The 27,552-nt window shown below is 33.5% G+C and overlaps 4 protein-coding genes across 12 annotated transcripts; 2 read left to right on the top strand and 2 right to left on the bottom strand.

Annotated features, from left to right (window-relative positions):
• Positions 1–3,091: 3,091 nt before the first annotated feature.
• On the top strand, positions 3,092–6,206 carry LOC146940203 (SWI/SNF complex component SNF12 homolog). Its single transcript, XM_085753823.1, has 3 exons — positions 3,092–3,207; positions 3,727–5,288; positions 5,886–6,206. Exons 2-3 carry the CDS (start codon positions 3,748–3,750, stop codon positions 5,953–5,955), a joined length of 1,611 nt encoding a protein of 536 aa, XP_085609949.1. The 5' UTR covers positions 3,092–3,207; positions 3,727–3,747; the 3' UTR covers positions 5,956–6,206.
• A 3,197-nt stretch (positions 6,207–9,403) lies between these two features.
• Positions 9,404–13,089, bottom strand: LOC146940202 (uncharacterized). Of its 5 annotated transcripts, XM_085753861.1 has the most exons (7): positions 12,959–13,020; positions 11,895–11,978; positions 11,630–11,804; positions 10,598–10,768; positions 10,412–10,501; positions 9,893–10,012; positions 9,404–9,791 (listed from the first exon to the last, which is right to left on the bottom strand). In XM_085753861.1, the coding sequence occupies exons 3-7, from the start codon at positions 11,801–11,803 to the stop codon at positions 9,768–9,770; spliced, it is 579 nt and encodes a 192-aa protein (XP_085609987.1). In that variant the 5' UTR covers position 11,804; positions 11,895–11,978; positions 12,959–13,020; the 3' UTR covers positions 9,404–9,767. The 5 variants fall into 5 exon arrangements, with proteins under 5 accessions (XP_085609987.1, XP_085609985.1, XP_085609986.1 ...); XM_085753859.1 differs by lacking the exon at positions 11,895–11,978 and having other exon boundaries at positions 11,630–11,843; positions 12,959–13,089; XM_085753860.1 differs by lacking the exon at positions 11,895–11,978 and having other exon boundaries at positions 12,959–13,057.
• A 75-nt stretch (positions 13,090–13,164) lies between these two features.
• On the top strand, positions 13,165–18,988 carry LOC146940201 (snurportin-1 protein). Of its 4 annotated transcripts, XM_085753856.1 has the most exons (8): positions 13,165–13,575; positions 13,665–13,854; positions 14,481–14,731; positions 14,997–15,111; positions 16,212–16,304; positions 16,795–16,938; positions 18,383–18,525; positions 18,622–18,988. In XM_085753856.1, the coding sequence occupies exons 1-7, from the start codon at positions 13,232–13,234 to the stop codon at positions 18,497–18,499; spliced, it is 1,254 nt and encodes a 417-aa protein (XP_085609982.1). In that variant the 5' UTR covers positions 13,165–13,231; the 3' UTR covers positions 18,500–18,525; positions 18,622–18,988. The 4 variants fall into 4 exon arrangements, with proteins under 4 accessions (XP_085609982.1, XP_085609983.1, XP_085609981.1 ...); XM_085753857.1 differs by having other exon boundaries at positions 14,484–14,731; positions 18,383–18,988; XM_085753855.1 differs by having other exon boundaries at positions 18,383–18,988.
• A 324-nt stretch (positions 18,989–19,312) lies between these two features.
• Positions 19,313–26,609, bottom strand: LOC146940200 (nucleotide pyrophosphatase/phosphodiesterase-like). Of its 2 annotated transcripts, none has more exons than XM_085753854.1 (12): positions 26,356–26,609; positions 24,276–24,367; positions 22,864–22,939; positions 22,636–22,758; positions 22,170–22,262; positions 21,886–22,009; positions 21,707–21,788; positions 21,482–21,614; positions 21,131–21,336; positions 20,908–21,033; positions 19,919–20,228; positions 19,313–19,847 (listed from the first exon to the last, which is right to left on the bottom strand). In XM_085753854.1, the coding sequence occupies exons 1-12, from the start codon at positions 26,539–26,541 to the stop codon at positions 19,818–19,820; spliced, it is 1,581 nt and encodes a 526-aa protein (XP_085609980.1). In that variant the 5' UTR covers positions 26,542–26,609; the 3' UTR covers positions 19,313–19,817. The 2 variants fall into 2 exon arrangements, with proteins under 2 accessions (XP_085609980.1, XP_085609979.1); XM_085753853.1 differs by having other exon boundaries at positions 19,313–19,834.
• Between the last annotated feature and the right edge of the window lie 943 nt (positions 26,610–27,552).

Below are 27,552 nucleotides of genomic sequence, written 5' to 3'. Positions count from 1 at the left end.
ACAGCTTATTCAAAACAACTTATTTATACAAAACAGCTTATTTCGATTTTATTTTAAAAAACAACTTATTGAAAACAACTTATTTATGCAAAACAACATATTTATGCAAAACAACTTATTCAAAACAGCTTATTTATACAAAACAGCTTATTTCGATTTCATTTTAAAAAACAACTTATTCAAAACAGCTTATTTATGCAAAACAACTTATTCGAAACAACTTATTTATACAAAACAGCTTATTTGTGCAAAACAGCTTATTCAAAACAACTTATATATACAAAACAGCTTATTTCGATTTCATTTTAAAAAACAACTTATTTATGCAAAACAACATATTTATGCAAAACAACTTATTCAAAACAGCTTATTTATGCAAAACAACATATTTATGCAAAACAACTTATTCAAAACAACTTATTTATGCAAAACAGCTTATTCGAAACAACTTATTTATACAAAATAGCTTATTTGTGCAAATCAGCTTATTCAAAACAACTTATTTATACAAAACAGCTTATTTGTGCAAAACAACTTATTCAAAACAGCTTATTTATACAAACCAACTTATTCCGATTTCATTTTAAAAAACAACTTATTCAAAACAACTTATTTATGCAAAACAGCTTATTTGTGCAAAACAACTTATTCAAAACAACTTATATATACAAAACAGCTTATTTGTGCAAAACAACTTATTCAAAACAACTTATTTATACAAAACAACTTATTCCGATTTCATATTAAAAAACAACTTATTCAAAACAACTTATTTATGCAAAACAGCTTATTCAAAACAACTTATTTATACAAAACAGCTTATTTGTGCAAAACAACTTATTCAAGACAACTTATTTATGCATTAATAAGCTGTTTTGAATAAGTTGTTTTGCATAAATATGTTGTTTTGCATAAATAAGTTGTTTTTAATAAGTTGTTTTTTAAAATGAAATCGGAATAAGTTGTTTTGTATATATAAGTTGTTTTGAATAAGCTGTTTTGCACAAATAAGCTGTTTTGTATAAATAAGTTGTTTCGAATAAGCTGTTTTGCATAAATAAGTTGTTTTGAATAAGTTGTTTTTTAAAATGAAATCGGAATAAGCTGTTTTGTATAAATAAGTTGTTTTGAATAAGTTGTATTGCATAAATAAGCTGTTTTGGATAAATAAGTTGTTTCGAATAAGCTGTTTTGCATAAATAAGTTGTTTTGAATAAGTTGTTTTTTAAAATGAAATCGGAATAAGCTGTTTTGTATAAATAAGCTGTTTTGAATAAGTTGTTTTGCACAAATAAGCTGTTTTGTATAAATAAGTTGTTTTGAATAAGCTGATTTGCACAAATAAGCTATTTTGTATAAATAAGTTGTTTCGAATAAGTTGTTTTGCATAAATAAGTTGTTTTGAATAAGTTGTTTTGCATAAATATGTTGTTTTGCATAAATAAGTTGTTTTGAATAAAGTTGTTTTTTAAAATAAAATCGAAATAAGCTGTTTTGTATAAATAAGTTGTTTTGAATAAGCTGTTTTGCACAAATAAGCTGTTTTGTAAAAATAAGTTGTTTCGAATAAGCTGTTTTGCATAAATAAGCTGTTTTGAATAAGTTGTTTTTTAAAATGAAATCGGAATAAGCTGTTTTGTATAAATAAGTTGTTTTGAATAAATTGTTTTGCATAAATAAGTTGTTTTGGATAAATAAGTTGTTTCGAATAAGCTGTTTTGCATAAATAAGCTGTTTTGAATAAGTTGTTTTTTAAAATGAAATCGAAATAAGCTGTTTTGTATAAATAAGCTGTTTTGAATAAGTTGTTTTGCACAAATAAGCTGTTTTGTATAAATAAGTTGTTTTGAATAAGCTGATTTGCACAAATAAGCTATTTTGTATAAATAAGTTGTTTCGAATAAGTTGTTTTGCATAAATAAGTTGTTTTGAATAAGTTGTTTTGCATAAATATGTTGTTTTGCATAAATAAGTTGTTTTGAATAAAGTTGTTTTTTAAAATAAAATCGAAATAAGCTGTTTTGTATAAATAAGTTGTTTTGAATAAGCTGTTTTGCACAAATAAGCTGTTTTGTAAAAATAAGTTGTTTCGAATAAGCTGTTTTGCATAAATAAGCTGTTTTGAATAAGTTGTTTTTTAAAATGAAATCGGAATAAGCTGTTTTGTATAAATAAGTTGTTTTGAATAAATTGTTTTGCATAAATAAGCTGTTTTGGATAAATAAGTTGTTTCGAATAAGCTGTTTTGCATAAATAAGCTGTTTTGAATAAGTTGTTTTTTAAAATGAAATCGAAATAAGCTGTTTTGTATAAATAAACTGTTTTGAATAAGTTGTTTTGCATAAATATGTTGTTTTGCATAAATAAGTTGTTTTCAATAAGTTGTTTTTTAAAATAAAATCGAAATAAGTTGTTTTGTATAAATAAGTTGTTTTGAATAAGCTGTTTTGCATAAATAAGTTGTTTTGTATAAATAAGTTGTTTCGAATAAGCTGTTTTGCATAAATAAGCTGTTTTGAATAAGTTGTTTTTTAAAATGAGATCGAAATAAGCTGTTTGGCATAAATAAGTTGTTTTGAATAAGCGGTTTTTAAAAAGTCATTCTAATAAGTTGTTTTGCATAAATAAACTATTTCGAATAAGCTATTTTGCATAAATAAACTGTTAAGAAAAAAAATTATAATATGAGGTTTTATTAGGCCCACAAATAAATAGATTTTATAGTGGGCTTGGCCCCAAATAATTCTTTTCAATTAGGGGGCTTTAATTTAGTGGGCTTGGTGCGGGCTTTTTTAAGTGGACTTTGAAATTTGGGGCTCTATTGACACCTCTAATTAAATGATGTATGTAGTCTGTATTATAAACCTCGTACATCATTTAATAAATAAATTTAAAATGTAAATTTTTATGTAGATTTTTGCTTATAATAGTGAGTGGATGATGAATCATTTCTAAAAAAAATGCAACACTAATATCTATTGTGCCAACCACCTAGAAACACAGGTCAATTTAGTTGTAAAAAAAAAAAAAAATTGTACCAAAAAAAAAAAAAAAAGGCTTTGATATGATCTCCTACGGTAGGGGACCTATTGCCCTCTCCTACCGTAGACTCCGCCTTTGTATGTAAAACGAGGAGAAACACAAAAGGACCGATAGACACGCTCAGAGATTCATTCAGCTTCTTCTAATTTCGATTTCTGTGAAACTGTAAGAATATCCCTCTCTTTTCTTTATCTTCACCAATCTCTTATTATAATCACAAAATCAATTTCTTAAATATTTTTTTCTCAAATTAAATTCATTTTTGGCGGGTTTCATTTTCATCTCGCACATGCATTGTAGCATTTTCAATATTAGGTTTTTTCATTCTATAAACATTCTTAGCTTTGTTCGTTTTGTGACAAATGTTGTTCTTAATCTTATTTGATTTATAGTCAAGACCCATTTTGGTAGTTCGCAATTTTTCATGCGGGTCAATTTAATCCTTGACAAAAATAAAACCCTAAGTAGACATGACATTTTCATACCGATGACAAATTAGTCCCTTGTTTATAGTCAGAGACTAATTTGTCCCCGTTATAAAGAATGTCATTTTAGTTTTATTTTTGTCAGGGACTAAATTGACCCGTATGAAAATTGTGAAGGACCATTCTTTATTATACTTTAATTTAAGTTCATTTTCATTGTGTTTGATTGTGAATTAATGTGATTAAGATTTTTGTTTAGATTACGGAAGGTGCAATAAGAATGAACAATAATCAAGCAAAGAATTTTGGTGCATCTGCATCATCATCGTCATCATTGTTTGGTCCTTTTGGAATATCACCACAGTCTCAACAACAACAATGGAACCATCTTCTCTCTAGATCACACCCTCAAACCCAATTCCATGGTCAATTTCAGTTTTCAGAACCACAATTACATTCTCAGGGTTTTGCACAAGCTCACTATGCACAGTTGCAGTCTCAGGCAGCACTTGCTTCTTTACAATCATCACAAACTCAACCTGTTACTCCATTGCATAATGCCAATACCAATACTAATGTTGTATCGACTCCGGCTACCAGTGGCTCCAAGCGAGCAGGAACTCAAAGGAACTTGTTGCGGACTCCAGGTTCGTCTGGTGCGAACCAAAATGTGTCGGATAAGACAATGGAATTGACTCCCGCTTCTCGGCGAAGGATGAGGGAGTTACCGGAGAAGCAGACGTTGGAGAAAGTGGGTAAGATTCTACCTGAGTCTGCTCTTTATACTCAATTGCTTGATTTTGAGGCTCAGATGGATGCTGCATTGGCTAAGAGAAAGCTTGATATACAGGAGGCTATTAGAAGTCCTCCCCATGTTCAGAAAACTCTGAGAATTTATGTGTTTAATACGTTCTCGAAGTACACAAAAACTGACTCCGAGGATAAAACCGTCGAGGAATCTTCTTGGTCTTTGAAGATAATTGGAAGGGTATTGGAAGATGGGAACAATCCTTTATCTGGAATTTTGCAGAGATCAAGTCCTTCTGACACAAAGTTTTCTGATTTTTTCAAGAAAATTACTATATGCTTGGATCAGAACCTTTATCCTGAAAATCACATTATTGTGTGGGACGGTGCTCATTCGCCTAAACAACATGATGGTTTTGAGGTTAAGAGGAAAGGAGACAAAGAATTCACTGCAGTGATCAAATTAGATTTGAAATATTCACCTGAGAAGTTCATGGTCTCAGCACCATTGTCTAGACTCTTAGGGGTTGAGGTCGAAACTCGCCCGAGAATAATAGCTGCTCTTTGGCATTATGTGAAGTCCAGGAAGCTACAATGTGCCGATGAACCTTCATTCTTCATCTGTGATCCTTACCTCCAAAGGGTTTTCGGGGAAGAGAAGATGGGATTCACCACGGCTGCTCAGAAGTTGTTAGAGCATTTGTCACAACCAAAGCCTATATATTTGGAGCATAACATCAAGCTTTCTGGAGATTGCCCATCTGGAACTGCATGTTACGATGTACAGGTTGACATGCCTATTCCACTGCAGAAAGAAATGTCTGCATTCTTGGCTAGCAACAGCATTGAGAGTAACAAAGAGATTGAAACTCAAGATGAGATGATTTCCGCTAATCTAAAGAAGATCCAAGAGCATCGTAGAAGACGTGCTTTCTTTCTTAGCTTTAGTCAGTCTCCAGCAGAGTTTATCAATGCTACAATTGCTTCTCAGAGCAAGGATCCAAAACTTGTTGCTGGAGATGCCGGCCGTAATTTTGAAAAGGAGCAGTGTCCTGAATTTTATAATCAACCATGGTATGATTTGTGTCGATGCTTTACCTTTTTTCTTTTTGTTGTGAGGCATGTGTGCATAATAACTTTTTGTTTGGTTGTGACCTGAATGTTATTTATTTGGTAAACTTGGGGGTTGAAGTCTTGAATATATTTGCATCCTATGAATCATATTTATCAAATAAGAAGCAGCACCTATGCTGGACACTTATGCAACTATGCACAATATCACACTTCATAAAAAAAGCTTTGCTCTCAGATTTTTATTTGTCAGTGTCAATGCTTAAGTGGCGACTATTAGGAAATTATAATACAACATGGTAGGCATCTACCGAGTTCTGTTTTCACTCTGAAATGATGCATAAATTATTTCTGAAACTGTAAGTGTTGAATCTGACGTGGTTGCATGAGATTGAATGACCAGTTGCGAATCTCCCAATATCTTGACATTTCTTGCCCCTATTCCTTGTGACATTGTATAGTTAGAAAATGGATTTCTTGTAAGATGTATGGATGTATCTTTTTTCCCACTCTTTATTTGATATAACATAGGGCCAAAGATATGCTAAATCGATTTTATATTCTTTAACTTATTTGTGTTATTATTTGTAACATTTTCAGGGTTGAGGATGCTGTCATTCGGTACTTGAATCGCAAAGGTGCTGGAAGAGATGCTCGTGAGGGCAACTAAGAGAGACTTGTAGATTTCTATCTTTTCTATCTTTTTTCCCTGTAATACTGGTTAGGAAGAAAGGTTATTTGAATACACAACCCGAAGAATAGAAAAAGGAACAAAAGTTAAAAGTAGGAACAAAGAAAATTTTGAGTGAAAGTCAAGGTGGCTGATTCACCATGATGGTTTTAGCAATTGGTTTATATAATTGAACATTGTACAAAGTTTCTCAAAATGCACATTCATGAGTTTTGGTTGCCCTTGGCTCATCTACAGTTCATTTCTTAAGACGAATTTTGATTATTTTAAAACGAGAAGTAAATTATATGGGGATAGGAATGCCAACGGGGCGGGAGCGGGGAGTACTCTCCCGCTCCTCGTCTTTGCTCCCCAGGTCCATCCCCATTCCTCACCTTGAGAAGTATTATCCCCCTTTCCCATCCCGCACATCCCCACTTACGGGCACAAATTGACATTCTTATACGTGGAGATCAAACCCCAACAAATCTTGCGTTTAAAAGTGTGCACCCACGAGGAATTCTCCAACGTGACTGAATACCCACATGTAGGGTATGAGCATAGTTGGCAACCTAATCCACTGCTCCATTAGATTCCATACTTTAACTTCCCAATATCTTGCCCACCAAGCCTGCCAATTTTGGACCATACTTGAGTAGGGGTGAAATCTTACACCATTTTGTCACTAGCTGCACCCGCTTTAAGAATCACACTGAACACAAAATCTTTCAAAAAAATCTTGTTGGCATACAATCTGTAAAGCAAAACTAAAATGATAGAGCTAGATGGATAAAATATTAACAAATATCTACTCCCAAATTTATTACATAGTAGTGATATATTTTGATCTTAAAGTTTTTTGTGTTGTATAAACTGGGTTTCACAACCCGTGTTGAGTAGGATCACATAGAAGACAACTATTTCTCAATAATATTGTAACGTAATTAGTTTTTTTCTTTTTCATCACAACTGTAAAATTGTTTTTCAATTTGAAAAAGAAAGGTATTAAATACGAATTATTCCCAAAATATTACTCTTAACTCCTTCTGCAGCCCTCCAGGACCACAAAAAAGTAACAATAATAGCCCTCTTTTTTGTAGTGTGCGCATGCATCTAAAAACACGAATACTTCACGATCCTGATTATTGCAGAGGGTTTACTACTACTATTATTATTAGGGTTAATTATGTTTCTAGTCCCTATAAAATAGCGACCTTGTAAGTTTAGTCCCTACTTAATTTTAATAGCATTTTTAGTCCCTATAAAAAAAAATTTACTTATAATTTTAGTCCCTGCTAAAACAAAGTTTGATTAATTATCCTTAAACTCTTAAATTTTTGAACGATTTTTTTGAGACAAGATTAGAACACTATGAAAGGTTCGTTTACTAAAATTTAGAATTTTCTGACATGAAATGAATTAAATATGAATTTTTTAAAACGACAAAAGTTAAAGATAAAAAGTAATAAAATCTGGATGTAGAAATCAAATTTTGCGATAATTTTTTGCGGACGAACTTTTAGTAATGTTCTAAACATGTCTGCAAAAAATTGTTCAAAAATTTAAGAGTTTAAGCATAAATTAAACAAATTTGAATTGAGTAGGGACTAATACTCAGTGCAGAAAAACAAAATTAGGGACTAAAAATGCTATTAAAATTAAGTAGGGACTAAACTTACAAGGTCGCTATTTTTATAGGGACTAGAAACATAATTAACCCTTATTATTATTATTATTATTTTTTTATAGAGACGGAATGACAATAACAATTAGAAACTCACACACACAAGTGGAAGAGCCGGAGTTCGATCCCCTATCACCAAGTCCGGTCTAAGAATTTCGGCATTTTTGTCGGTTGAGTCGGAACTTGTTGTTGTTATTGTCGTTAATATTATTTTCAAAAGTTATATAATTCTAAAAGTAAATATTTTTCATATTTTCAATGAAAAAAGACTTTCATATATTAAAATCTTACACAACTCAATTTTTTTTGGTTTAAATGAGATGGAGTTTGACTATTTACAAGTGAAAACTGGAATTCAAGTTCTATGATCGAGAAACACAACCATTTGAAGAGTTTTGCTTTTTAAACGAGTTCTTCCAATTTAATTAACTTTGGTGCAGTACAGATTAAATATAACTTTTGCATGCTGAGAAATTCAACAAAGGTCACAGAGTCACTCCCACACCAAATGGTTTAAACCCGAGAGGAGCTTTTTTTCACATCTAAAATCACTTAGCGTGTGTTTGCTTTAGCGTTCAGTTTATCAAACATGTTGCAAAACCATGTTGCCGCATAAGCTTAGAATTGGTGCTGATATGAGACCATTTAGTTCCACCATTAGCTCAACTATCAAATTCAAACCACCATGCAAAATCAATATCCTCTCATTCTCTATTATTACTTGCAGGAAGACCATTTATAGGATAAAACCATGTTTGATCATTGAACACAAAATATTATGGTCAGGCAACTTTATTGATGTGCACATTAACTTTCTCACCTTCTCATTCTGTATCCCAATTTACCATATTCCATGTCATTGCCTTTGAATACAGTGTCAGATCAAAGTATCCAATTATTGAGCTCACAAACAAAATATGCAGTAAACTAGCTGCAAGAAATATCTTTAGACCCACCCATAATTGTAAATTTTTAAATATATATGCCATTATCCAAACATTTAAACAAATGTTGTATTTTTTACCTCGAAGCCTTATTTGATTTTTTGTATCTTTGACTTGCATTGTAAACTTGTTTTTATTGCCGTTACATTTTGTTTTTTCATTTATTTCAAAGTCACCAAAATATTTATTGGCTGCACCATAATCCTTGTCATATGAGCAATAAGCTCATTCTATTCCTCGTCTAATGACCAACAAGAACATGATTTTCTAATTTTGACTTCATCTAATGGTTGTGTACTCCAAATACAACATTAGTCTACATTTAAAAAAAATGACCGCGCAACCTAAATGGACATTCATATTTTTTTGACCTTGTGTCTTCTCATTTTAAGTTCTTTTTGGTTCCTTTATACACAACACACAATTCTCAACCCAATATAAAAAATGATTTTCTTTGTTCATAACCATTATCGGATATGTCTATGACTATAATAAATACTACATTCGTTGCTTCACAACGAGGCAAATTAATCAAATCATCTTGAACATTATTTGTCTTAGTGAAAAAACGCATCTATCTTATTTGTGAAAAATTGTATTTCTCACACATCGAGCACCTTAGGTTTAGCAACGCCGGGTTCAACAATGTTTGTTTTCGAATCAACACGAGGTTTAATGTAAATGCACATGATAAAAAAACTTTAAAGTTCACTTTAGTTCAACTTCTATTTAAAACGATTTGGTAAAGTTAAACCATAATTGTGTGAGAAAAAAAAAGAAGTCAAACCATAATGAGCAAAACAAAATAAAAAGAATAAGATAAGAAGAATGTACATGTTTATTTTTATATTAAACCACAACAACCAGCTGTTAAACTAGTCTCCCCATACCAGAGAGATTTCGTCTCATTCCAATCAAGGACATAATCTACTGAAATATTCTTTGCACTGTCTTTCAGCCTCTCTAGCACTAAAACCACCGGAACGCCTTTCTAGTCTTCTCAATCAATACTAATCACTGTCTTGCTAAGGAACCAAGTGTTTATCCGTCTCCTCAGACTGCTCCCTTTAACAAAGGAATGCCACTGTTGGACGAGTTACAACAATGAGTTTGCATTTGAATGAGCCGGAGGCTAGCGTGCATAAGTGAAATAGGTCTCCTATACATTAGTGTTTTTTCCCGTACTAATTCCCTTTTGGTGCCTCATCCTGACAACTTATGTTAAGCACATTAGAAAATCATACAGACAAAATAATTATAAACTTTCCATTCCAATTCAATCAAGTGAAAGTTACAGCATAGTATTTACCATGGCTGAAAATTGGTCTCTCATATTGTGCATGGCTTTTAGCATCATCTCTACAGAATCTGTAGCCAACTGGAACTTCACATCCAACTCTCCCGAGTGAAATCGAGCATCATTTTGAAGCTGAAAAGTGTGAAGTTAAAATCTATACAATCAGATAAAACCATATGTAATCATTTAACACACAATACATATATACATAACAACAAGGTCAGACCACATTATTGAAATGCACATCTGTTACTTCTCATTTGCTTTAAGAAAGTATATGATAAAAAGGGTATTGAAGGAAAGGGATTTAGTTCCTCTTCGGCGAGTAGTTAGTAAACTCAGAAAATCAATGGTTGATATTATAACCACCTACGATTTATTATGCATGCACATGTATTATCAACCATTGAGTTGTTCATCAACAGTTGACATTACCGACCTTACTCTCTAATAAAGTGAAATGCTCACTTTAGACGAGCCTTGCCCGAAGGAAATTACCAACTCTACTGAACTTTAAGAGGCGGCATTTACCTTCAAATTAATAACAGCTGTAGGGTCTGCTGATTCTGTATCCTGATTTGCCATATTCCATGTCATTGCCTTTAATCGAGGCACGATATTCTGAATAGTTATACTCTTAGTATAGTGTCAGATCAAATTTCAAAGTATCCAATAATTGAGCTCACAAACAAAATCTGCAGTAAACCCTGACCATACCTGATCTTTCAACACATCTTCTTGCCACTGTTGCTGAAACTTCTGCAATAGAAGTGCCAATAGCTTTTGCAATTCAGGCAGAACTTCATCAGGAAACAACTTTGGATAATCATCCTTGCAGGTATTTTCATAAACACACCTCCTGATTAACATTCGGAGGCAAACCAGAAGCTGTAGATAGAGTTACAATGATCATCTCATCTAAGTAAAACTACTACTACTCCTACTACCACATTAAAAAGCTGTGAAGTATTAAGAAACAAAACATAGGGATTGATTATCAAAGTATAGAGTTACAATGATAATCTTCAATTCATGGTATATAAGCACCAACAATCAACTTATCAGGAACAAAATATAGGGATTGATTAAAAAATATATGAAGTAAATAAAGTATTAATACTGGAAGTGGAAACCAAAAAATGAAGTATTAAGAAATGAAGGCGAACTTTGGAAAAAATGAAGACTTAGCCCATGTTGATAAACAACTTAATTTGCAGTTTATAGCCTAAGCGCTTAACATATGATAAACACTTATGTATAAGCTATTTCTATAACAAAAGATACAATAAAATTACATTTTTTCGTATAAACTATATGCTGTTTTCATATGATATCTTGGAGAACTGATGAAAATAAGCTGAAAACAACTAATGAACATGTCATACTGATACGTTGTTTTCATAAATTCTCCCAAACATTCTCACAATTGCTTATGCCAATAAATAAGCTCAAATAAGCCAATTCGAACAGGCCCTTAACCTCTCTTCCTTTGTAGAACAAATGAGAAAGTAAATAACTTCCATGTATTATAATAATTAGTTAATTACTAATTTGCATAACATTCATTTTTGATATCACAATAACTTTGCCTATAGATATCCATTTATTTTCTAGTGTTTGAATTTCTCTTATCAAACAAAGCATGACTAAATGAAATAGGTTTCCCAATAAACTGAGTTAGCAAGAGAGCACGGTGATGAACATTTTGCTTACAATTAAGTCACTATAAAAGACAGAAATTTAAAGTACCGGGTCGAGGTCATAGTCATTTTGGAGTTGGAGCATGTCTTGGATGATACATCTGTCATCAGATTGAAGGCCGGTCTTTCTGGTTCTCCAAAGGGCTTGAAGAATAAATTCAATAGATTCTTTGGAGCTAGCATTTAGTAACACCGGCAAATGACCCCACAACGTTTGCTCCATATTGGCAAAAGAATAACAAGATATTGGATCTATAATCTATCTGCAAAATAAAACTCCCAAGACATTACTAAAGAACAAGATGATGACTCACAATTAGTTCTCTTGAAGGAAAAAACTGCAAACCAGGAAGAAGAAAGAGACACAGCTTAAGCAACATGAAGAATTAAGAGCCTGCCTGTATTGCTTTGTTTGAGATTATCTACTGACATAAACACTTGTGCGACTATTTGGGAGAATTTATTGTAACATGTCCATAAACTTATTTTTACAAGCTCTTCAGAATAAACCTATGAAAATAGCTTATAACTTATATGAAAATAATTTGACTTTATTTTATCTTTTGTTATAGAAAAATTTATACATATGCACTTAATTAAACCGTTTATTCAAACAGGGCCTAAATGAGCATTTAAGCAGGAAAACTTGGAGATTACTTTGAGTTAGAAGCAAGAAAATAAATTATGCAACCAAATAAACACTCATGGCTCATTCATCTTGTTTAGCCACAATACAATAACTTGAATCACAAATTATGAGACTAAGTCCCTGCTGTTTAGGAGTTTGTGAGGTGTGACTTTGGAAAAAGGAAGGAAAATGAGGGAACTCAAGTTGTATTAGAGGAAGGTTTTAGAGGACTTAAATAAATTATTCAAATCCAATCTATGTTGTTACAAGATGAGTTTGATTCGCTAAACATCAGCGGTACTTGACTGAACAACTTTTCTTGTACCTTGATTGATTTAGAAACTAGTCATGAGATTAGACAAAACAGGTAGCATGAGACTGGACAAAAAAAAAAAAAAAAATTCTTGTCCCTCACTAAACTGTCATATTTTGTCAAATACTTCCAACATAAAAAATATTATCTCTCTAGTACAATTCCGAACTATACTGTTTTGCGAATCAAACGCACCCATACAACTTCATGGAATTTCTGATTCTAGTTACCAAAGCCATCATACGGAGTGACTAACTGTGAGTACTGATACTAACTGTGAGCAATGGTACGATGAAAGACAAGTAACTGAGCATGATTACAACTATGTGGTTTCAAATTAAAAAAATAAAAAATCATTGAGGAGAAGAAAAAGAGAGAGGAATGGAAACCAAGAGTGATAAAATTGGGAGAGAGAGAGAAGGTTGAGGGAGGCATACCTAAGTTGAATGAATTGCTCGAAGAAACACGATGGCCACAGAAGCCTCCTCCTGTTGGAGAGAAAATATATGAGTGAAAGAAAACGTCGATGATTTTTTCCTTTTATTTTCTCTCTCCAAAAAAAAAAAAATATAAATAAAATTGATTTTTATTTTCTGTCTCCATTCCAAACATAAAAACATTCAAAAGGACGCGCGTTGAATTGAAGGAAGGAACTCAAACTCAACTCTGTTACAATTCTGTCTCAGATAGATAGATAGATACTACTTCCCATGGCGCCGCACGATCTCCGCCGTCCATTCAAGCGCCCTTTAGTCTCCGATCAAGAGCGACGCAGACAACAATCTCTACTCCGTCAAGCACAGAATCGCCTCGACGCTCAACGCCACGCTCGCTTCTTAGCTTCCACCGCATTCTCTCTCTCCTCCTCTTCCCAAACTCCCGAACCTGAAACCGAACCGGAACTCCAACCCCAACCCGAACCACATCAGAATGACGAACTCGATGTTCTAGAAGCTTCGAAGCTGAAAGGCGCTGAAGCTCGAAAATGGTTCGCCAAACAACTCATGCATCCCGAATGGATGATCGATATTCCTGAAAATCTCACCAATGATTGGTAATTTTCTTTTCTCATATTCTTCTTCACAATCACAACATGTTCTTTACTTCAATTCTATTTTGAATTTTGAATTTCTGAATTTTCAGGTTTGTTTTTGCAAGACCTTCTGGAAAAAGGTGTTTTGTGGTTTCCAGTAATGGAACAACGATAAGCCGTTTGAGAAACGGTTCAATTCTTCACCGTTTTCCTTCTAAATTGCCAAACGGAGCAAGAACAAAGGATGTTAACTCCGGTTCTTCAAATTCTTACTCTATACTTGACTGCATTTTCCATGAGGTGACTACTATTTTCTCAATGTAGTTATTATTATTTTTTTTAATTAAAATTTGTGTTATGTTTGGTGAACTTAAGGTTTAAGGGATTAGGGTTTAGTAGAAGCTCTAAAAGTGTAGTTTTTGCAAAATTATTATAGTGGATCAACGTGATTTTCTGCTAATCCAAACATACATTTTTAGGCTTTGTTTCGATAAAAAAAAAGTTAATTTGCGTAAGCTATTTTCATAATAAAACAGAATAACTATTTCTATAATAATAGATAAAATAAATTTAAATTGCTTTCATACAATCTATAAGCTATTTCAGAGAGCTTATGCAAATAAGATTAAAACAGCTTATGGACATTCATAATCTGTTTTCATAAGTTCTGCCAAACAGTTTTTCAAATGATTATGCCAGCAGATAAGCTCAAATAAGCCAATCCAGACCGACCCTTTATCTGCATCTCGTCTTAGGTAGTCATATATGTCACTTTAACAATATTTATGATTAGAGTAAAATGTTTTTAATAATTTTATAGTTATGATTGATTGACAATGTAAAGACGTGAAAGCTCTTTACACCGACGGTGTATATGAATTAAGTTATTTGTTTGGTGACTCGTTTGTGTTTTTTTGCAATAACAGCAGGATCAAACTTACTACGTTATTGATATGGTTTGTTGGCGTGGCTACTCCCTCTATGATTGTACTTCTGAATTCAGGTTCTTTTGGGTGAACTCTAAGCTTGCTGAAACCGGTGCCTTTGACCCTCCTTCGTATTATCATAAGTATAGCTTCAGTTTAGTTCCAGTTTATGGTTGTGATCAGAGTGGTTTGTGTTCAGCTTATTCCGCACCTGTGCCTTATGTCAAAGACGGTCTTCTATTCTATAACAAGTATTAACTCTTTTCTCTTTCATTGCATACCAATATGTGAATGCCATTCCAAAATGTTTGAAATGATATTTATAATCATGCCAGTCTGTTCATGAATAATTTTGCATTGTTGTCGAGAACTAAAGTCTTTCACCCAATATTCTTAATCTTTCAGAAATATCATCTGATAACTAATAATGCCAAGTCTTGGTCAATTTTCCCCTTTTTAACTTGTTAGGCTCTTATTTTGGGTAATTTCTTTTGATTTGTTATTTTCCCCCCTTAGGCATGCACATTACCAGGCTGGGATTACGCCGTTAGCATTAGTTTGGAAGGATGAAAACTGCAGTCAATATGTTATGGACACAGACAGTAAAGGACAAGTTCCTAACCAACAGCAGGTGTTTTCTCATTGCTTTGTTTTTCATGCCATTTTATCACTGTGTGTATATTTCACTTTTCAATCATATGATTTAGTAGATTTCTATACCTTGGTGATTGAACACTGCATCGTGTACGAATCGTTGGGAATAAGACCCCTTGTCAGACATTTATACATCAATTTTACTTTCTTTAATAAATTTATAATGGTTATACACCCATTATTATGATTATTTCCATTTGACATGTTCTATCAAGTTTCCAGAGGTATAGATGGAGAAATGTTTCTGCAGTGACCGTAGTGTACAAGCAAGCAATGTTTCATGGTTAAATATTAGATGACAACGGATATGATTGTTTGACTTCATGAAATTTTGAATTAATTTTGTTTTTATTAGTGAAATATGCAGTGTGTTTGGATTAGCATATTTTTGGTTTTTTTTTTTTTTCCGAAGCTTCTTGCAAAAAAAAGATTACTTCATTTCTTTTTCAAACATGCAAGCATTCTCTTTATCTGCATCTCTAGTGATTCTATGAAGGCATAATCTTGAAATTATGATGGTCAGAATTCGGAAATATTAGCTGAAACATAATACTTTTTTTTTTAAAAACTATTTGTGGAGGGTAATTATTTTGAAACTGTGTACAACTTGAGGCTTAGTCTTGTTACAACAGTAACAATGTAAAGGTTTGTACTTTGTATACTTTGAGAAAATTGTTTCCTGTTTTCATTTTCATTATTAATTACAGAAACATTACCTTGTTTTTGCTCGACTTCTTGTTTTTACGTATAAAACAAAATAAAAACGATGTGGCAATTTTGTAATTAAAAGTGAAAATAGGAAATGGAAACAAAAATATTTTCTCAAACTGAACAGACCCTTAGAAGTTAGATCTAACATGCAATTGACCTTCTCCAAACCCACCCTTCAATGGACAAAGCCAAGTGGACTTGTCTACCCTCTCGGTGTTGGTGTGTGACTCAATACAACTTTAAAGAGGCTCCAGGTCCACAAATTCATTCATGTGTCAATTACTTGCATATATTTATTACTCGAGCATAAAAGATACACTGCTGTAGCAATGTTTTATTAATCAGTTTTCTGGCTTTCCAAACCAGGTGGTTTTGGAGCTTCAAGAAGATGGAAAACTGACCACCTGCGACGATCCTCCTTTGGTATTTGGCTGTTTGGACGGAAGCTTCATGCAGCAGGTTTGTTTGAAATAGGTCTCTATACCGTTCTGAATTTTTTTTCTGATGCTTAATCTAGTTATGAGGTTCACACTATCAAACATTTATGCCACATTTTATATAATCTTACATGTTTTTCTAGGAAATTGATGTATTTTACTGAGAAGTAAGATTTCTTACTGGGATAGTATTAGTATGATAGACTTTCAGTTATGAAATGCAACAATAAACAAGTTTGCATCTTATGCATCCAATATACTGAAGTGCTATGAACACTCTCTTTCTAACACTCTAATACTCACTCTCATTGGGTGAAATTCATGTGGGTACCACACTTTGGAAATGGATCCCACATAAAGTGGTGAGGCCCACATGTGTTTAACCCAATAGAAGAGTGAGTGTTAGCGAGAGTGTTCCTAGCATTTCTCTTACTAAGAAATCTAATGTATGATAGACTTTCAGTTATTTTATCTTTTACCAAGAAATCTAATCTAACTTTCTCAATTTGCAGTCAGATCTGCACTCAGGGTACCTTCTACGGTTTGCAATTGGAGAGGGAGGATTGGTTTTGTTGGATGGAAAACTTGAAAAAGCTGATCTACGGTATCTTGGCAAGGCCAATCGAGCTCGTGCCGCTGCTGATAGTTTCTCTAAGGTAAGGGAATATTAAAGTAAAACCCTAAAAGTATCTGCATCCTGTTGACACGACTCTGCCATGATTCATTTAATTTTCGCCATTGCATGCTAAGATTTGGCTCAAAGTCTTGTTATACATTCTTATTTTTCTGCAAAAGAAAATGAGAGTTTCCTGAGAATGATAATTAAAGTTCATCTTCCTTGTTGCTTCTTTGATCATTTTGCCAATATCCGTCACGAGATTGGTTAGATTTTTGGATACAGTAGGAGTTATATGAAATGCATTACATTGGCGTGCTTGTTGTGCCTATTTGTTCTGTTTTTAATCTGATTTACCGTTTGTCTGAAGAAAACTTCTGAGACCCATCAGTCACACTATTTTCATGAATAATCATTGTTTGGTTGGTGTTTTGATCATAGTAGTTAATAGCGGATAGCGGCGCGTAGCGGCCGACTCCAAAAATGCTATAGCGGGATAGCGCCTAGCGCTATGGCCGCTATTTCATAACTTTTACGACATAATTTTACATCACCCGTAATTCCCAATTGGTGTCTTATTGCTCTACTAATTCCTTCATTGCTGACCTTATCACAGAAATCACAGTAAATCTTTTTCTTATCATTCAAATCCTTCCAATGATATTAAATTGCCAAGCAATGTCGAGATTATCACCGGTCTGTTTATGTCTTTGAGCACATGAGTCAACAGACACAGAGTTTGATTGAACACCAGAAGCTGATGCTGCCATGACTGTGTTGTCCACAAAAACAACAAAAATAAGGAAACAGAGAGCAGAATAGAGGATGAACAAAACAGAGGATGTTTGTGATCTGTTTATGAACAAAACAGAGAGGAAGATTTTTAGAAGAGAGCAAACACGAGGTCAAGAAGTTACAAACCTGAGGAACGGCGGCGGTAAGGAACGACGGCGGATGACGGTGCGACTGCGGCGTTTTACGGTGAGAAGATGTACAGATCGTCCGTTTTTTGAGAGAAATGCGTTTTGGGGTGAGAAGATGAAAGGCGCCGTAAAGAATGAAAGAAGGAAGAGAGAAACTGAAGTTATTAGGGTTTGACAAAAATGACAAAAATACCCTTGTTTTTTTTTTAAAAACCAAGGAGACTCTTGTATTTTCACGTAAAATGAAATAGCGGTGCTAGACTGCAAAACCGCTATGCAGTGTTGCGGCCGCTATTGCGCCGCTATCTCATAACGCTACGCCATGGCTTATTGCATAGCGGTCCGGTACCGCACCGCACCGCGCGGCCGCTATTGGCCGCTATAGCACCGCTATTAACTACTCTGGTTTTGATTATAATCATGTTGCGATTTTGCACTTCCAGGTTATGTTCCAATATAGTGTTCGACACTCCCCACTTAGATTTGATGATCTTTTGGGATCTGTCAGCTCACTTTGGTTGGTGTTTTGATTATAATCATGTTGCGATTTTGCACTTCCAGGTTATGTTCCAATATAGTGTTCGACACTCCCCACTTAGATTTGATGATCTTTTGGGATCTGTCAGCTCACCAGCAGATCAAGAAAGTAGACCATGCGACATTGAGATGGATGGTTGATAGGAAATGCTTTACGGATTGCAAATGTCAGTCTTTATCCTGAATGCAATGTTTGAAGTTTTCACCTCAATTTTTGGTTTCCTTTGATGCTTATCCCATGAAGCCTTCAATAATTTATATAGAGGATCTACGAAATTGCTAGCTGCCAGTCTACCACACATGCCGAGATAGAGTTGTAATGATTCAACTTGTGGCTTGCCTTCGGAGTTTCTTTAACCCATATGAGAGCAGGTGCACACATGCACATTATCTATCTTGTGTCTCATTTTGTCAGATGCTGGTAGCATGATATAGTGTATCTGTTTTATTTTTACAATTGTGAGCAATTTAGTGTACGATGTATTGTACAGTATTATAAATTCAAAGTCATGTGTCCTAAGTTATGTGCTAGATTTCCTTTTTCTTTCAGTAAAGAAGATCTGATTCTTCAAAATGATTATGGAACTAATAAATACAATATTAGTGTATTTCTTAAATTCTTTTGGAATATTTCTACCTTGCATTTTTTTTTAAAATTATATGTTAAATGTGTGTACCAATGTAAGTGAAATTAGATAAATAATATTATTTCACTGTTTCCACAATAATTGAAGTCAACTTATGTACTGTGGGTGTCTTTATTATAACTAAGAAATTGCATTTGCATGTTAATATAATATTTTGACAGTCATAACTGCTTTTATCTAAATTTTAGAATTTGCATTATATTTCTACAAGTGTTTGGGTAGTTTCTGTGTTTTGTTTCTATATTTGTGCTTAATGAATTGTGCATGATGCATAGAGATTGAACATAATGATAGAATCTGGTATAAATGATATAAATATTGAACGACAACATTGATTGAATGATCTCTTGAGAATTGTTCTCAAACAGAGATAAATTACATACATACACACTGTTACAGAATAGTGAAAAATTGCACAGCCTTACAAATATTCTTTATAAGAGGCCTAACACATAATAACTGTTATTTATTTCTAAAAATATTTTATTGCATTTCAAGACTACATCAGTTCTACTGTAGACTACATAATTCAGAGTGCCAAGGTGGTTTTCTCACAACCATCGTGCACACAGGCCAAGACATCTCTATAGTCCCTGGAAATGGTAAAAGAATCATAGACCTTTCCATCACTACTTTTCTTGTACTCAAACAAGAGATATGAGTGATTAAATGCTGTCAGTTTGCCAAAACCATAGTCTTTGTCTCTGAAAATACTCCAAACAGGAGGTGCTGTGGTGAAGTCTGACAAGTGACTTCCCCCTCCACCAACAACAACATGAATTGTTCCATTCACAGTGCCAGAATAATGAGAATTAGAAATGGATGTAGGCTGTCGGTAAAAACTGTAACAATCAAGTACTTAATATAGACAGCACATCTCGCTTTAACTGAAATGTGACAATAGTAGTTATACCTGATAAATGGGGCATACTCTTTCGTAGTTATGGACGTGACCATAAAATGCAATGTCTACTTTATACTTTTGCCAAAGCCCCTGCAAACTTTCCCTTCCCATGGGCTCTTCAAATGAACCCTCCTTGGCATACCAATCATTAGAGGAGTAACCGAGTGGGCGATGTGCTGCAAAGATTAACCATGGTTGTTGTTTTCTATCTACTGTTGCAAGGCAATGCTCGATGAATTTGTACTGTTCCGATCCTTCTCTCCAGTCATGTTCAGTGTCTGCTATACAGAAACGAAACATGCCATAATCTGTGGCATACCTGCATATTTCCAATTTTCGTCATTAATTAGGAATGGAAAAATAGTACCTCCTAGTTTATTTTTCACTTGCAAAAACTAGAAACTGCACCATGATTCCATGAACTATAAGGATGAAAATGTATCTTTTGCAGATATCATGAATGCTGGAATGTGTTAATTCAGTTTGTTAAGTTTGTTAGAAGTTAGTTTTAAGTTTGTTTAGCTTGCAAATAAAACAGTTAGGGTTTGTTATATGCATTGCTTGCGTGTTAAGCAATCTATTGTAACAAAACCATGCCTATAAATAGCTTCTATGTTGTATGCATTTTGTAACTGAATTTGAGAAAGCAATATTACTCCTCTCATTATTCTCAAACTCTTAATCTCTTAATCTCAATCTCTTCTTCTTCTTCTTCTTCTTCTTCTCTCTCTCTCTCTCTCTCTCTCTCTCTCTCTCTCTCTCTCTCTCTCTCTCTCTCTCTCTCTCTCTCTCTCTCTCTCTCTCTCTCATTCTTTCAAAAATCAACACAAAACCATACTTTGTTCCAACAATGAAATTATAGAAATAATTACGCAACCATTGGTCAGGATCATACGTACTATCTTGGACCAAGTAGTGAAAAATTCAGTTGAGAAAAGAAAATCTGTTTTATTAATGCTAAACATGTCATGGTTTACATTTAGATTAATATAACTCACCAGAATTTGGCTTTGTTCTCAGCAGGGTAATAGTACATGGTTTCTGCAGGAACTCCGCATTCTCCACCTGAATCTGGAGTGTCATAGAAGGATCCTGAGTTTGGCCAAGAGCGTTCGTGATTTCCACTGCAGTATGAATAAATGTGATATCCTTTCAGTCTAAAAGAATATGTAACACTCAATTCAAATTTCTATGGCCTAAAATGATTGCAAGCAAGCGAACCTTGCTATCATATATGGAACTGTTGATGAAATTTGTTGTACTTGAGCTGTGAATTGATCCCACTGTGAGATGTATCCATTTGCATATGGCAGATCTCCTATGTGGAAAACAATGTCAATATTGTCTAAATCCTTGATGAGCTGGTCAGTGGTGTTAAGTGAACCAGGTTGATAATTAGCATATTCATTTGAACCATCACGCTCAGCCTAAAGGACATGTGAACCAAAATAAGTGTTCTCCCCATTGTACAAATCAAGCTTCAAATTAGAGTTTTTAGATAAAAAGTTGGAAAATTATCTAGTTAGGTGATCAATCTTTCCAATGTTATAAACATTAAATAATCGACGCTACCTTTCCCATGTCACCGAATATGATAACACGTTGCAATGAGTTTTGTCCAGGATAAGGAGATGCCTTGAATGAATACCTCTTACTCCATACATAAGAGCCATCAGACAATAAATGCCCCAACCTATAGGCGTACCTGGGGAAGAATAGGGAGGGAAGGTAGCTAAGCTTTCAGAACTCTACTTATCAATTATAGTCTCATAAACATAAATATAGTTTAATGCACACCTCATATTTGGCCAAAGTTCTTCAAGGAAACCTGTGTGTATAAAACCAGGATCGCGCCAGCCAACGGTTCGCGCAGGTTGACCTACAGATTAACAAAATGTCCCTCATTATATGTTGAGAATCATTTTTAGAAAAAGATAATAAGGTATGAAATTGAGTTACGATGTATTAATCCATACCACACATGCTGTTACGATTAAATGTCAATGTTCCGGCAGCAGATTGAATCTCACCCTTTGGGCCCCATTCAACAAATGGTACAGCTTCACTTATGTCATATCCACTTGTCCAGGTAACTGTCATCTGTCATAGAAGAACAAATTTCTTATCATTATTCTAAACGTTTAAGTTAGACGATTCATGCAGCAATTTCAATTACAAAAGTTTTAGATGATAAGAACCAATGTATAATTAGGAAATGTTAGGCAACTAGTATGTAATTAAATTGACTAGATAAACTTACTTCATTCCAAGACTTTCCATGAGCAAGGCGCGGATACACAGGTGCTTTAGGATTTGCAAATGCAATGAAGTTTGAAACTGCAACAAGCTTAGGCTGCAATGCTCAATCAAATGAACACTTGTTAGCATACAATTGAATAAGGATCATTGCATACTAATAGCACTAGTATATAAAGGGGCAACCCGGTGCACTAGAGCTCCCGCATATGCAGGGTCTGGGAAGGGGTCCCACCATTTGGTGTATTGTACACAGCCTTACCCTGTTTTACACAAGAGGCTGTTTCCAGGACTTGAACCCGTGACCTTTCATTCACATGACAACAACTTTACCAGTTGCGCCAAGGTTACCCCTCTCTAATAGCACTAGTATATGACACTGATTTTTTAAATGTGAAATCTACATCTAAGCAAAGACAAAAAAATTTAAAGATAGTAAAAAAAAAAAAAGATCAGTAGATATGACTTACATTGGATAATCCACCTGAAAATAGTGCAAAGGAGAAATCTGCACGTTGATTGATCAATTGGAACTTCAAAGTAGTTTTCCCAGTCTTTTTGTATTTAGGATTGGAGTGGTTGGCATACTTGTACTATTACAAAGATTCAAATTATAATCAACACACATGAGAGGTTCATCCTTGTTATGTTGTTCATTCATTTCATACACAATTTATATGAGATGGAGTTTCATTTACCTTTATTGGGGCTGAGCATATGAATGGAGTATCTACCCGTCCAATGCCACCGGGGTTGGGTGGACATGTTGACGAACTGTGATTTCAATAATATATTTCCTTTAGTTCGTTTTTCAGCCATAATAGTGAGATATATGCATAGTTTATGGCCATGACTCTTTAGGCGATGTTGGAGAGTTTGGAGGAAAAAGGATGGGAGAACTTCGGGAAGGAGGGAGTAGCGAAAAGACTAGAGAATTGATTATTTTTTTGAAATGTTTTGTAGAAAATGATAAATAAATACTTATGATTAATATATTTTTAATATTGAAAATATTATAACAATATATACTCCTATTAAATTTGGAAAATTTATCCTTCCTTAAAAAAAAAAATTAAATTTGGAAAATTTATCCTAATCTTCTAAAATCCTCCAAAATCATCCTTCAATACAATTTTTTAAATTCTAAATTAGAATTTGTCGACAAAAACAAGTTTTAAGTTGGAAGAATTTTGTACCATGAAGAAAAATAAACTCCTAAACCCTCCCCTTTCAAAATATTTTGTTATATCCACTTCATTCTTCATTTTTTTTTCCTTCAAGACTCTCCCCTCCCATCCCTTTTTTAGATGCGAACGGTTCTTAAGAATCGTGCGAGAGTGAAAAAAGAAACTCTCATTGGATAAATTGGATTTAAGGAACATGACATAAGGTTTACTAGACATAGGTATGACAAGGGCCGTATCTGAGGCAGGATGAGGAGGACGACCGTCAGTCCCAAAAAATAAGTTCAAAATTTGGACCCCAAACATAAAATTAAGGGGTCATTAAGTAAAATAAAGAAAATTGCTCTTCTCCCATCAAGATTTGCTTGCTCCCAATCAAACTTCCTAAAATACTCTCCACGTGACTTAAGTCGCGCAGATATTAAACCCAACATGACTTAAATCACATTGAAATAAAACCTACGTAACTTAAGTAACGTTCCAAACACCGTAAGTTAACTCACGTTGGTTTTGTTTTAGACATATTCAGAATGTTGCCTACATCCAAGGTGTTTCATGTGACTAAGTGTAGATAAGGTTGTGTGATCATGTGACTAACTCCTTCTGTGTTAGTCCAAGGCATATCTTTCCACATGGCTACCATGCAATGTTATGGAGCTGAATTTTAGAGAGCAAACTTACTACAAGTTCTTTTTTTTTATTCCAATTATAAAACAGAGAGAGAAAACATAAGAGGAATCAAAAAACTCCTATTGTCAATGTACTTTTTCATGACTGTGTTAACATTGTGAATATGTACCAATATGATTCATACAAAATTCACTCAAGTGTCTTAGTATATGTATGATATGATGTTTTTGAAAAATGTGTTTAAAGAACAATATTAAAAGTGAGAAAGAGAGAGAGAGAGAATTGTTGTATGTTACTTGAAGTTTGCAGGAGTAAAAACTCCAACCCAGTCTTCATTAGTTGGTTCTGGGGACTCCAGTTTTACTGTCACCCATTCTGTATCCTCGCCCTGCAATAGTATGAGTACAACTGTAAAATAGGCTTAAATGCGCTTTTGGTCCCTTAACTATTTATTTGGTATCGCTTTGGTCCCTTAACTAAAAAAAAGATTGTTTTAGTATTTTATCTTTATCTCTGTTACCTGTTTTGGTCCTTTCCGTTAAATAAATTCAAAAAAACGTTAGGGTTTGTACTATTCATCTTCTTCCTTCTCAAAACCTTCATCATTCATCAACTAAACCCAGACCTTCATCATTCATCAACTAAACCCAGATTTTGGGACCAAAACGATACCAAATAAATAATTAAGGGACCAAAAGAACATTTAAGTTTTTCTTCTTCATCTTCATCAAAACTCATATTCATCAATTAAATCCAGAAAAAAAAACACAGAAAATAATCCAAAAAAAAAACTAAAAAATAGCATATCCTTCAATCTTTTCCTCTTATGTGTCTTGTGTTGAATCTCAAACTTAAACCTCCTTCTTTAAGTAATCCTTTGTTGAATCTCAAACTCAAATCTTCTCCTGTTTACAACCTCAATCTCTTCTCGCAAAACTCAAATTTTTGAACCTTAATTTTCACTGCATAATCTTACTCTTTTCCTGTTTCAAATTCATTCTGCAGAACCTTACTCTTCTCCTGTTTCGAATTTTTGAAGGATGGGTTTTTCTAAAGGAGGTTTTTTCAAATTTGAGCATTATGCATAACTCTTTTGAAGTTTTGATTTTGATACGAGTTTAAGCCAAATTTGAGTTTTGATTTGAGCATTATGTGTTTTTTTTTTTATTTTGATGAGTTTAAGCCAAATATGAGTTTTGATTTGAGCATTATGCATAACTCTTCCAAATATGAGCATTCTGTGTTTTTTTTTTTTTTTTCTGGATTTAATTGATGAATATGAGTTTTGATGAAGATGAAGAAGATGATAAAAAAAAAAAACTTAAATGTTCTTTTGATCCCTTAAGTATTTATTTGGTATCGTTTTGGTCCCAAAATATGGATTGGTGTGTTGTTGATGATGAAGATCATGAAGAACAGGATGGAAGGAGAAGGAAGAAGATGAATAGTACAAACCCTAACGTTTTTTTGAATTTATTTAACGGAAGGGACCAAAACAGGTAACGGAGATAAAGATAAAATACCAAAACAATCTTTTTTTTAGTTAAGGGACCAAAGCGATATCAAATAAATAGTTAAGGGACCAAAAGCGCATTTAAGCCTATAAAATATTAAAAACAAGATTTATTTTAAATTATAGTTATTTTAATAAATGTGACACTAATCAACGAAAACCGAACATATAAAAGATTTATGAGCTACATGCAAACAATTTTGCATCTTTTAAACTATTTTCATGCTTCTCTAAAAAAAAAAACTATTTTCATGCTAGTACTAGCTAAAATTACAGTAATTGTATCGTTTTTCTCTGGCTGGAGAAAAATACCAAGCTCAAATCGCCTCAAACAGGTGTAGAAAGTAAAATCAAGGGGTGTAGTTGTGCAGAAATAAAATGTCTTGATCAAGTACTATTTTCTGTTTTGTTTTGTTGAGGGAAACAAGTACTATTTAACTTTCATTAATTCTCCCCTCAAAAAACTAAATTTCATTAGTTCTCTCAAAAAATAATATAGTTATTTTTTTTAATCAAAACATTTGTTGATAAATCTATATCAATATATAAAGGAAGGAGAATGCTAATGAATGCCCTTGAGATATTGGTTAAAGTGTTAAAATTAGTAAGTTTGTATCAAAAAATGGTGTGATTATTACTAAGACAAAAGTAAAAGCTTATATTTACAAGACAAAATTTCTATTAATGAATTACTTAACTATTTTGGTGTAACATTTTTTCTTCCAATTTAACATTTCACTTAATTGTTTTGTAACATATTATCATTCATTGCTAATAAAAGTGGAAAAACATGCATGTTAATGTCATGCTAGTGAGAACAAAATAAATAGGTTAAATTAATGAAACGGGGTAGAAGATACTACCTTACTGCCAAGCAAAAAGGGGGAAGCAGTAACGGAGGCAGAATCATGGATCGCAAGAATGGTTTTGTGAATGGCAATCTTTGAAAGTGGCTGCTCTCCAAATCCATTCATATCACCCAAACAGATCCTCAAGTTGGTGATGAAGAGGCACAATATTACCAAACTCATGTTTAACTTACCTTCCATTGTTTAAATGAAAAATTATGAGATAGCCTTTGTGAAAACAAAAGTTTTCTCTACTTCACCCTCTACTTAAAAGGCTCTTGATGGAGGGAATTCCTATATATAGAGAAAAACGGGGTAACCTTAGGATTGATATGTCAATTGGATAATGGTCCCTACTCACTCTTAAAAATTAACTAATTGAGATTAGTACAAATAATTGAAACTTTCAATCACATTCGTTATAACCTAAATTCAACGAGGAAAATATGTATGCTACTTTGCCCAATAAAAAAGCTATACATTATCATCCCTAAATAAACTACTATTCCCATCCCTAAATAAAAAAGCTATACACGCCCTTTCGGCCCGAAAGGGTGTGTATGACTTGCTGTTTAGGGAGTTGCTGGAACTTGAATCGTGCTGTGTTGGCACATGATTCATACGCCTATTTAGAAGCTCGAAACACTAGCACTATGTTTTTTTGCAATTCGGTTTCGCGTCCATACGTGGGTGCGCTGGATTGTTCGTGGTCGTTGGTGTTTTGAGTTTTGTTTTTTTGACCCTTTTGGTTGTTCCTTTGTGATTTACTGGGTCAAGTCCATATCCCCCAGTCTTGTACTTCCTCTTTATTTTAATCTTATTTCTATTTTGCTTAAAAAAAAAAAAAGATTAGTTAGACAAAATCTATTTGGTCAAAGATTTTATTTTTATTCATTCTTCCATTTCTTGTATAAATCCTCCGTAACAATCAACAATGTTTCATAATAATAGACCCTCTTCAATCCATCCCACAATAAGTATCTCAATTCTAAAAATTAATCTCTAAAAGAATATCACTTTAAGTTTTTTTATTGGCTAAATACTATAATTTTGTCTTTTATCTTTTGCTTAAAATTTGTTTTGGTTGTTTGTCTAACAATTTATTTTGATCATTTATCCTTTTATCCATCTATATTAAATGAGAGTTGAAATGTCCATTTATTAGGACTTAGATCCTCTTATGTGAATTTACTATCGGAGGAGGTTTGGTGT

The sequence above is a fragment of the Medicago sativa genome, chromosome 3, assembly GCF_051527215.1.
Source record: "Medicago sativa cultivar Bolivia chromosome 3, Bolivia_mono, whole genome shotgun sequence".
Lineage (NCBI taxonomy): Eukaryota > Viridiplantae > Streptophyta > Magnoliopsida > Fabales > Fabaceae > Medicago > Medicago sativa.
Note: the sequence above shows the minus strand (reverse complement) of the source record. Positions and strands in the feature narration are given on the sequence as shown.

Coding starts and splice junctions, on each gene's coding strand:
- LOC146940203 (XM_085753823.1), top strand. CDS start 3,748: ATGAACAATAATCAAGCAAAGAATTTTGGTGCATCTGCATCATCATCG. Junction 5,289..5,885: donor GAATTTTATAATCAACCATG/GTATGATTTGTG, acceptor TAACATTTTCAG/GGTTGAGGATGCTGTCATTC.
- LOC146940201 (XM_085753856.1), top strand. CDS start 13,232: ATGGCGCCGCACGATCTCCGCCGTCCATTCAAGCGCCCTTTAGTCTCC. Junction 13,576..13,664: donor GAAAATCTCACCAATGATTG/GTAATTTTCTTT, acceptor CTGAATTTTCAG/GTTTGTTTTTGCAAGACCTT. Junction 16,939..18,382: donor CTGCTGATAGTTTCTCTAAG/GTAAGGGAATAT, acceptor TTGCACTTCCAG/GTTATGTTCCAATATAGTGT.
- LOC146940200 (XM_085753853.1), bottom strand. CDS start 26,541: ATGGAAGGTAAGTTAAACATGAGTTTGGTAATATTGTGCCTCTTCATC. Junction 22,263..22,635: donor TTTCAGGTGGATTATCCAAT/GTAAGTCATATC, acceptor TGAGCATTGCAG/CCTAAGCTTGTTGCAGTTTC. Junction 20,229..20,907: donor GAGAACAAAGCCAAATTCTG/GTGAGTTATATT, acceptor GGAAATATGCAG/GTATGCCACAGATTATGGCA.
- LOC146940202 (XM_085753859.1), bottom strand. CDS start 11,803: ATGGAGCAAACGTTGTGGGGTCATTTGCCGGTGTTACTAAATGCTAGC. Junction 10,769..11,629: donor ATGACTATGACCTCGACCCG/GTACTTTAAATT, acceptor CTCTATCTACAG/CTTCTGGTTTGCCTCCGAAT. Junction 10,502..10,597: donor AAGATGTGTTGAAAGATCAG/GTATGGTCAGGG, acceptor ATAACTATTCAG/AATATCGTGCCTCGATTAAA.